Source organism: Vicia villosa, unplaced genomic scaffold (genome assembly GCF_029867415.1).
Source record: "Vicia villosa cultivar HV-30 ecotype Madison, WI unplaced genomic scaffold, Vvil1.0 ctg.002598F_1_1, whole genome shotgun sequence".
NCBI classification, from domain to species: domain Eukaryota; kingdom Viridiplantae; phylum Streptophyta; class Magnoliopsida; order Fabales; family Fabaceae; genus Vicia; species Vicia villosa.
This window is the reverse complement of record NW_026705980.1, coordinates 256,032-266,763: the sequence shown is the minus strand read 5'-3', so window position 1 is coordinate 266,763 and position 10,732 is coordinate 256,032. Positions and strand designations below refer to the sequence as shown.

General features: G+C 31.4%; 1 protein-coding gene across 2 annotated transcripts; it reads right to left on the bottom strand.

The window, feature by feature from the left end:
• Positions 1-1,460: 1,460 nt before the first annotated feature.
• Positions 1,461-4,213, bottom strand: LOC131639341 (embryo-specific protein ATS3B-like). 2 transcript variants are annotated; one of them, XM_058909845.1, is made up of 3 exons: positions 3,989-4,198; positions 3,736-3,858; positions 1,461-1,838 (listed from the first exon to the last, which is right to left on the bottom strand). In XM_058909845.1, the coding sequence occupies exons 1-3, from the start codon at positions 4,115-4,117 to the stop codon at positions 1,590-1,592; spliced, it is 501 nt and encodes a 166-aa protein (XP_058765828.1). In that variant the 5' UTR covers positions 4,118-4,198; the 3' UTR covers positions 1,461-1,589. The 2 variants fall into 2 exon arrangements, with proteins under 2 accessions (XP_058765828.1, XP_058765829.1); XM_058909846.1 differs by lacking the exon at positions 1,461-1,838 and adding an exon at positions 1,876-2,518 and having other exon boundaries at positions 3,989-4,213.
• Between the last annotated feature and the right edge of the window lie 6,519 nt (positions 4,214-10,732).

Here is a 10,732-nt window from a genome sequence, read left to right as displayed (position 1 = left end):
TAAATTGCTTCCTTATGATCTCTCATCTACAAACTTATTGTAAATGCTTTTATGATTGGACCTGAGACAAACCTCGAGTATCTTTGGATACTTTAATCGACACAATCCTCCATGTATCACACCATATGATGCATCATCAAAGGATACACCCAAATTTTTCCATCAGATGCAGCAGAATAAACAAAAAAACTCCTTCACCAAGCTTCAGGAACAACATGAGTCACTGCTCTCCTGACACCCTCAAGGCAAGGTCACCAAACACCTTGTCACGAATAGTCCACCCTCCACTTCTAGGGACAATTCTTAAACATATGAACTGACCAAGTCCATGCAACTTTTCAGCACAACTATCTTTCTTGAACATGAACTAGAAAGTATCTTCCCAGAGATCTCACCTGAAAAACGAACATGATGACTGCTCTGATACCAATTGAAATTATGGTACAGCAGACTCAGATGTCCTATGAGGATGTTGAGACATCTGATTTGACATTGATAACACATGCAAGAAAATAACACTACTAAAAAGAAAAGAAAAACATACAAAATTGTTTACTCAGTTCGGTTTAACTATCTACTCTGGGGGCATACCAAGCCAGGAATGAGATCCACTATCTGTAGTATCAATTCAAAGTTAAACTCTCCCATTTACAACTTCTCGCGTAATCCCTAACCAATGCAATCTCTACCTAGGTTCTCCCTAGATATGAGAAATCACCATCCCACATCCAAAAATCGCAATGGTGTTGTACAATTTCTAGTCCCATGAGCTGTACCAACGGCCTAGTTTCCACAGTCTTGTATCCATAGAATAAAAGACACACTTCCATGATGAGGAAACACACTCGTATGTCGAGCAGGAAGCCGCACTTCCCTCCATACTCAGCCTTGACTCTAGACTAAGAATACCAACTTGGAGTTGCTTAAAAGCTTCCTCCAAGAACAATACTCAACTCATTACCTAAAGGATTTTGAGTGAGAACAAGGTTACCGTCCCACAAACCGGGTGGTTTCACCAACCAACACAACCCTTATAATTTTACATATTGGTTTCCCTATTAAACCTAGGATTCAAAGCTTCTATTCATAACCTATTTCCAACTAGACTTGGGCTTCTAATTACAGTTTCATTAGCTGTTACAAATCTCCAAAAGATTCTCCTACAAAATAGGTCTTCAATCAAATCTTCCTAATAAATCTCCAAAATTAGAAGGTCTTCAATCAAACATATTTCGATTTAATTCTTCTAGATTCTTCTTTGCGCCACATATGATTGCATAATATTGGTTAGTAATATTCTGCAGCTGTCAATTACTTGAGTCTGAAGTAACTGAAAGATAAGCCCTGGCGCGATGTCGAATGGAACATGTTTCAACATCTTCTTTGACATGTTGCTTCCAGCCAATTAAAATCAGCATTAAGTAGTAATGTAAGAGACTAATATAACTGGATCATTCATCTTTTGTAATGAAAATGGTTTATATATTATATAAATATGTTTATTGACAATTTGATCTTTAACAAAATGCAATAAGTATTTTTTTTATTCAAGAAAAGAAAGACGAGTATTTAAAGATGTAACATTAAACTTAATGTTGACAATAATCGAAGCCATGTCCTTGTTTATCATCAAGAATGAAAACATTGTAGATGAATGTGATTGGGGGATAGTCACGGTAGAATGCAGTGATTGACTCTGGGATCCAACCGTCTGATCCAACCCTAGCTACATACAATTTGCAAATTTGGCCGATACAATCTCCGAATACCTCAAAATTAAGCGTCTTGCACCGCTCGAACGTATGAATATCTAGATTATCCTTATTTAATATTGTGAGCTGCAATTATATAAAATATATATTATCAAATCAATTCATTCCATGATTCCATTCAAAAGAAAAAAGGTAAAATAAAACACTATTTTCATACTAATTATAATTTATTTTTAGAATATATCATGCTGCCCATTTATGGTCCGAATCGATCCACTATCAACATCTTTATGTTTTTGAAAAAAAATAATAATATTTGTAAAAAAAAAATTAATTTTTTATCTAGTTAAAAAGATATTTATAAACATTTTTTTAAATAGGTAAATTTCATAATTAGATACTTTTAGGTGTGATTGATGGTGAAGAGATAGTAAAAAAAAAAAAAGAGAAAAATAGAAAAGAAAAGTATAAGAGAGAAAAAGAAGATTTGAGTTAATGTAAGGTATACGTGAAAATAAAGAGAAAGAGATAGGAATAAAAAATGTTATTCATTTTAAATGTATAAAAATATTGAATTAATATACAATAGGGACATAAATATAAAATTAATAACTATAAAAACACTTTTTAGATCTTTCTTCTGTCTTTTGAAGAATTTAAAAAATAGTTGTTCTCACTCTTCTTCTTTTTCTTATTTTTCTCTATCTCTATTCTTAATCAATCCAGAGAAATTCTCTCCCTTTTTTCTACTTCTCTTTCACCTCATCATCTCTTCCTTATTTCTCTTAAACCAATCACATCCTTAACTAAAAAATTTAAAATATTAGTTTGTAAATTATAAATTTGATTCAATTGAAAGAATATAACTCGAATTTAATTAATATTTAGGGGAGGAATGATAAACTTACACTATATCTTACAATTACACCGTATAAAATACGGTTTCATTCATTTTATAATATTTAATAATTATTCTTCACCTTTTCCAATGCAAAAAGTACACATATTTGCTGTATTTTATATGGTGTAGATACAAAGTGTAATATTATAGTGTAAGAATAGCAGCCCTAATATTTAGGGTTGTCGTACGAAACCATACAAAACCATAATATACCATATAAAAATACAATGAGAGGAGAATTGTCTTGCCACCCTTTTCCTTTCACTTGACAACTCACATTTATTTCACTTTTACCATAATACCCTCGCATAACATTTACTATTTGAATTGTTATTTTTTTGGAAGGTGTTAAAAAACTTTGGACTTTTATTGTATTTTTAAAGTTTTTATCGAATATTTTCAAATAAGCGTCTTTCTAATAAATTTTTCCATTTATATCTGCAGCGTTAAATTTATATAGGATTTTTCACAAAATGTATACTTTTTATTGGCATTTTTTAAATGTCAGGTAAAAATCAATTTTTTGCATGCATGTTTATCAACATTTTTTGAAAAATATGATATCCTACAATGCATACATGCATCCCGACAATTTCAAAAAATGCCCTCAAAATACATGCATGATACCACATTTTTTGTAAACGCGTGTAAATACATGATCATTTTCAGTTTTTTTTTTTTTTTATAAAAATCGATAGTTCATTTTTTTTGGGTTGTATATATTTTGTTTTATTTTTGATTTTTTAAGAAAATTGTTATATTTGTCACATATCGAATTTTAAATTTTTTTTGATAAAAATGCATACCGAATTTTTAAAATGGCATACTAGATTTTTTGATTGTAAGAGGGGTGTTTTCGACAAGTTATTAATGAAAAAATTGAAAAAAATATTTTTAATAGTAAGAAAATTAAACCTACAAGATAAAACTTAAAAGGTATCACAAGATAATTCCTATAGACTATAAGAAACTGTTGGCCCATTAGTCCATAATAGATATATCAGGCTAAATATTGAAAAAAATGAAATAAAATAATGTGCAGTCTAATAATTAATCTAACTAATTAAAAATAAAATTAATAGATAAATAAATTAAATGTCATGAAAATAAATTAAAAAAAACCTCATTTCCAACAGCATCTCCAAATAAAATAGTGATTATATCTGCTGAGTTTGCTGGAGAATTGCAACTTGTCTTTACTGAGATCATGTAAGTGCAGGGTTTCACCAGTTTAGTCATATTAATCTAAAACATAGATAAATTTAAAATTTTATTTAACATATAATACATGTAGTTAAGAAAGGCTGTTGAATATGTTTTTCTAAATAATTAATAATAATAATAATAATTGGTTAAGAATAGAAGATTTATTTACTTGTTGTTGAGTAAGGTTAAACGCAGAAGATTGATTCATATGTGGTTGGAGTCGAGTGATAATTGTTGGTGATGCATGTGAGAAGACAATAATGATGGAGAATGTGATCATTAAGGTAAGAGATTTCATGGTTTGGTTGGTTACTATTGTAACTTTTCTTTTTTTGCTTTTGAAATGAAAAATTTCTTAGTGTAGATACTCTAAATTTATATTAATTATTACATTATAAAGAGCCAATATTTAACTACACTATATATTGTTAAGAAAACTACACCATTATGAAATGCTAACAATACACTATTTTAATATTTTATTATAATACAATAAAATTTAACATATCATATTAGATTATGTGAGTTATATCTTCTAAAAATCTAATGGCTTTATTCAATAAAAAATCTATATCGATTTCATGGAGGAAGGAACCAAAGGTTGTGTTATTATTTAAGTATGCAGACAAAACAAGTACCACCATAAACTCACATATATAAAGTTAAAGAATATGAGTTCGAATAGAAACAAAAAAAGTAGTAAGGTTAACATTATTAGTATTGTGATGATTAAAGTAAACCTTACATATTTGTTTTTATAAAATTTTAGTTATATATTCTCGGAGGGCTGGTGAGGGACCTCAAAAGATATATGATAAAAGAGTTAGATGAGTGTAAGTTGTTCATACATGTTCAACACTTAAAAGTAACATTTAGTTGTATTCCTCACAATATATTAATGTAAATAAGTTGTTAATACTTTAAATCAATAAATTTTATTTATATATATATATATATATATATATATATATATATATATATATATATATATATATATATATATATATATATATATATATATATATATATATATATATATTTTCTGTCTCAAAAGACTCAAATTGAATAAATTAGAATATGCATATGGAAAATGCACGTAGTTAATTAGGTTCATAGTGATATTTTTATTTTTAATAGATAATTAATAATTGGAATAAAAAAATTAAGTAAAACATCAAAATACATAAGAGAAATCATGTGTATGTAGAAGGTAAAGGTGACCTAAAACTAAGGTTTCGTCACCATTTTAAAGAGAGTGTACGCATGCAAGAGACATTGGTAGAGGTTAGGGGTGGTAAGGCGACATGCTTGTCCCATTTAGGCCTTCACCGCAAAAACCAATAAAAAAAATTATGTTAATGACTGCATGACAAAAGTCCCAAAAAAAAATAAGATTGTAACAACCACATATAATATATATATGTAAAATAATATCATACATAGTGTTAATTGATACTGATTCAACCTAAGAACCTAAAGATATTATATATATATATATATATATATATATATATATATATATATATATACAAAAAAAACTATCAAGAAACATTAAGAAGCTCGAAAACATCTTCATGTGACTTTACTTTTTCCCTTCTACTGCCTTGATTTACCTGAAAATTCAACAATATAATTGAGGTCAGATAATAATCTCATTTGGTTTTCCTTATTGGTTCACTCAGCTCTATAGGATTATTATACAATACTCTAACTAAAACCATTCAACTTCATCCTATGTGTATACATTTACACCATAAAATAAAATATTAAGTATCTATGGGATTTCGCTTTGTATGGAAACATATGAACTTGGAGCTTAATAACCCAATAAACCATTACTCAAGAATACAATAACAAGAATCTTTCCCGAATTGATCCCACGTCTAGGACTATGAGCACGAGTCACAGATCTCTATTAGGAACATCCTTCCTCGACTGGCCACTTACATGGGCATTTACGAGTCTCAGTTATTCATCTCTGTGAATCAACCTTTCTTTGGTGGTCACTTACATGGGGCGGTTACGGGTATGAGAATTCCCATACAATACTAAATATTTTCCCCGACTCGCCACTTACATGGGACTGTTTATAGAGCTAAATTATTCATATATGTCTATCTCTATCACTATTTTATGTAAGAGTCAAAGTCAGGACAAGCACGAAAAAATGGTTATTATCGAAATCATGATTACGTACTCTCATCAACCACTACATGATTATACTCATCAATCACTATGTAATTATTATAATATATTTCAATAATACGTCAATTAGACTCGAATCTAGACTATCATTCACCATTCATGTCATTCGGGCACTCTCGTAGATGGAATGATTCATCTCAAATGTCTACTCATTCAGGGTTACACACCGAGGTACTTTTTACAATGAAGCATCACAACCTAAGTTATTCATTATAACCTAAGATCATCTCTACATACTATTTTTACCTAAGTAAGATCCTTGGTTTAAACTAGTTCATTATCATATAGTTTAATCAATTATTATTCATTTAAGGAATATATATCATAGTGTAAGTTATAGGGAATCCCTGGTAGCTTATAAGCTCACCATCTTATAGTTCTATGTGTTAGTTCTTCAAGGCAACTGATCGCGTCTCAAACAGAGTTATAGAACTCAAGTTATGTTATTTTCAATTCTGCCTTAAAAAATTATCAACACAGGTGTTCAAATACCAAATATGGTATTCGATTATAACCTCATCCAGAAGTCTAAAAACTCATTTTTCTTAGTGGTATTCTAATACCAAATAAGGTATTCGAATACCACATGAACCAAAAGCAGAAAAATTGGTTTTTCCCGCATCTAAACCATTTCCCATCGCAACTAACACATAAAATCAACCTCTAGACATGGTTTAAGAACATTATATCAACAACTACATACAAATTTGTTCATGCATCACACATTCATGAAAAAAAACCCTCAATCTCACTACAACCCCTCTTATTCTCAAACAAAAACACATAAAATACAATTATAACATACTTACACATTCAACATATAAATATCTTGATTTAGCACCACAAACATGTGATTTAGAAAGAATCATGCTTTAATTACCAATTTCGCAACAAAGAAATAAATCTTTATAACCCAAATTCATGCAATTTCCCCCAAAGCAATGACTAACTAAGAACCCACCTTATGAGAGGAATATGATGATTAATTGAGATGAGATTTTGCTTCCCAATTCCTGCTCCAAGATTTCCTCAAGTTCTCTCTCACTCTCCTGTTGTAACAAACAATACCAATTAACAATGTAAATCTATGAGAAAGAGAGAGTTTCTTGATCAACCAAGAAACAGTTCAGTTTTACGAAAGAGAGAAGAGAGAAGAGAGAAGAAAAATAGAGTTGGTTATAACCATTTTTATATTCACTTTTCCAATTAGGGCTAAAAGGTTACAGCTGAATAAAAACAACCAACACTCTCTCTAACAAGTGAGAGAACCGATCTATTTATTGACTACTAGCCTATGTATGATGATACCATAAATACATGACATACATATCTACAACATCATACACTATAAGCTAACATAGAATACATACATATCTATAACATCATACACTATAAGCTAACATAGAATACTGCATACTAGAATATACTTCGACTATAACATTTACTTCGACTACTGCATGCTTGAACAAACTTCAACTACAACATGCACTTCCTAGCCAAACCATGAAGCTCCATGTTGAGCCTAGAGTTCTATACAAAATACCACAAATCTCCACCTTGAAAAAAACTCTACAACATCAAGGAAACAAACTAGCTTTCATCATCATGCAACTTTATCAATTGTATACAGAGGAAGAATTTGCTGCTCGACAATGACTCGGTGATCATATCTGCAGCATTGTGATCATTCAAAACCTTAATCACTTTGTCTTCTCCACTTTCAAATTTTCTTCCTGACGAAATGCAACATAATATCGATGTGCTTGGTTCTTTCATGATAGGATGAATTCTTCGATAAATGTATGGAACTTTGACTATCACATTTAACAGTGATAAATTGACTTTGAAGTTTTAATACCTTAGATAACCCTTCAAGCCACAATGCCTCTTTAGCAGCTTCAGTGAGGGAAATATATTCAACTTCAATGGTTGATATGGCTACAATATTTTGAAGCGTTGCTTTCCAACTGATTGTTGTACCAAACATATCCAAAAAGAGATTTTCTGGTATCTATACATCCTACATAGTCAGAGTTAATAAATCCTTCGACTTCGGCTTTGACATCATCTATGGCTCCACCATACACTAGGACCCTACTCAGGGATCCTTTTAAATATATATCTCAAAATCCACTTCAAAGCTTACTAGTGTGCCTTGCCTGGATTTCCTATATACCTGCTTATAAGGATCACTTCATAAGTTATGTTTGGACTCGTACATACTATAAAATACATCAAAGAACCTTATATTAATAGGACATAAATAACCTTACATCAAAACAAAATACATCAAAGAACCTTACATCAAAACAACAAATAGGACATAAATAACAAGATATTCACCATATATTAATCATTAACCAAGTTCATACACAAAAGATTAAAAGAAATACATATTTACAAACTAACTACCTCTAATCTTGACACAAGATGAAACTTAGCTCTCCATAGCCATGGATGCTTCACCAACAAGTAACAAAACAAGATTTAGTAGCATCCAACTCAAGAAAGATGAAGAAAGATGCTTAGAAATCTTGAAATTACACTTGAAATGGTTGTTCTCTTCTCTTCTCCTTTGCGCTAACTTGTGGTCTAAAAGTATGTTATGAAAAAGGTGGTACACATCCCTAAAAATATCATCTTAAGTGCCTAAACACAAGTGGCTAAAAAGTAGGTCCGCTAAGCAGATAAAACAAAATATCTCCTTTGTCTTCAGCTTCCACTTAGCGGGATGGCTCCGCTAAGCGGACCCAAAAAGAGGATTCGCTTCTGCCAAGCCTCGCTTCAAGCGAGGTTATTGAATCTTGGGAGCATAAGCGTGCTCATGGTCCGCTAAGCGGACTTGATGATACAATTCTTCTTCTTTTAGCCTCCACACCTCTTTCCAAGCTCATTCCATCAAAGCCTTTCAATCCAAGCTTGCCAAAATCATCAATACCTATATAAAGATTAAAGAAAAGTCATAAAACTTAACTTATGTACAACCTAAACAAAATGTTATTCATTTACATAATGTCATACTAAAAGGAATCAAAACTTGGTGAAAGAATTAAGAAATACCACAAAATCTATGAACAAAATATGTATAAATAGGATTCTAACACTGCCAACGAGGAGCAACCTCCATAGACAAAATATCATAATACATCAACAACAATCCAGATGTGTATTTTGTGAAATACAGGTAGAGGATGTTCAACACTTATTTTTACATTGTACTAAATTAGCTCCATTGAAGAATAGATTGTTTATGTGGCTTGAAATGCAACAAGCTACTGTTGTAGATTGTTGTGAATACTTGTTGTATTGGGTAGAACAATTACAGGGAAGGCTGGAGAAAAACATCTCTGCAGCCATTTGGTTAGCCCACTGTTGGTGTATCTGGAAGGTACGAAATGATATTATATTCAACAATGCAAAGATGGATTTTGAACAACTGTATTGTGGTATCCATGGTGGTGGATGTAACGCCCCGAATTTAATTGATTATTTAATTAAATTGATCGAGGATTTATTCATTGGAATTAGTTGAAGTCGAGGTTTATCGGTATTATTCTGAAGGCATAATTTGGATTAATATGTTGATTTGAGCAGTTAAGTTTATGGTCGGATTAATTAGTCGGAGAAATACAATTGCGATTTGGTATTAATTAAGTTAAGGAGAAATTGTAGTTGGGGATTATTATTGGGAATAATATTCGTGATGTTATGTGATTATTAGATTATGTGTGTTATTTGGCTTAATTGAGTATTTAGAGGAATATTATGAATTGGGCCAAAGTGGAAGAATTATAACAATGAGGTTGGATTGTGGGTTAAGCCCAATTAAGAAAAGAAGGATAGTAAGAGAGTTAGGGTTTTAGAGACATAACTCTCATTTGGTGAAAGAAGAGAAAGAATAGAAAGAAGAGAAAGAAGAGAAAGAAGGGAAGGAAGAGAAGAAAGTTATGGCATGAAGAGAGGGATGACTCCATTGAAGTGAAGCTTTTGCTAAGGTAAGGGTGGGGTTCTTACTCTCTAAGGGTTGGCATGATGATGTTTATGGTGGGTTAGATTGTATGTTACTCTCCATGGAAGTTGTGTGTAGAGATGTTAGGGTTTATGAACAAATGTGTAAATTGATGATTTGAAATATGTTTAATTGATGCCTAATGATGTTGTGATGTTAGAAGATCCATAATATGTGTTGTATTTGTGTTTATAACATGTATGCTGTGGATGTTCGTGATGATTGGTGTTTTCCAGCTTGATTGGGTTGAGTTTAGGGGTTTTGGGATGAAATTCGTATGCTGTTTTCGTGTTTTGGGGGTTTCTGAAATCGCCAGTTTGTGCCGCGAACCTTTGTTGGCGCCGCGAACTGGTTGTCAGAAAGTTGGGAATTTTTGAATTCGCTCAGTTCGCGCCGCGAACCCTGTTGGCGCCGCGAACCCTGTTTTGCAGAACTTTTTCTAAACTTTGAAATGATGTAACTTTTGATTCGTAACTCCGTTTTAGGCGCCGTTCGAAGCGTTGGAAAGCTAACGCAATGAACTATACCATGATGCAATAAAATGATCCATATGATATAGTTTCCTATTATGTTTATTAGGATTAAGTGATGAACTATATTGTGTTAACATGTGAAGTATGTTATGTGCTATGAATCAATGTAACCATGTTGTGGTATAACTTGATGTATGTTTTCTTATGATGATAAAATGTTATTGAG

What these genes read in the sequence shown, in the direction of transcription:
- LOC131639341 (XM_058909845.1), bottom strand. Translation starts at nt 4,117, where the DNA reads ATGAAATCTCTTACCTTAATGATCACATTCTCCATCATTATTGTCTTC. An exon ending in TTAACCTTACTCAACAACAA is followed by an intron (nt 3,859 to 3,988) that starts GTAAATAAATCT and finishes TCTATGTTTTAG; the next exon opens with ATTAATATGACTAAACTGGT. An exon ending in GAGATGCTGTTGGAAATGAG is followed by an intron (nt 1,839 to 3,735) that starts GTTTTTTTTAAT and finishes ATATAATTGCAG; the next exon opens with CTCACAATATTAAATAAGGA.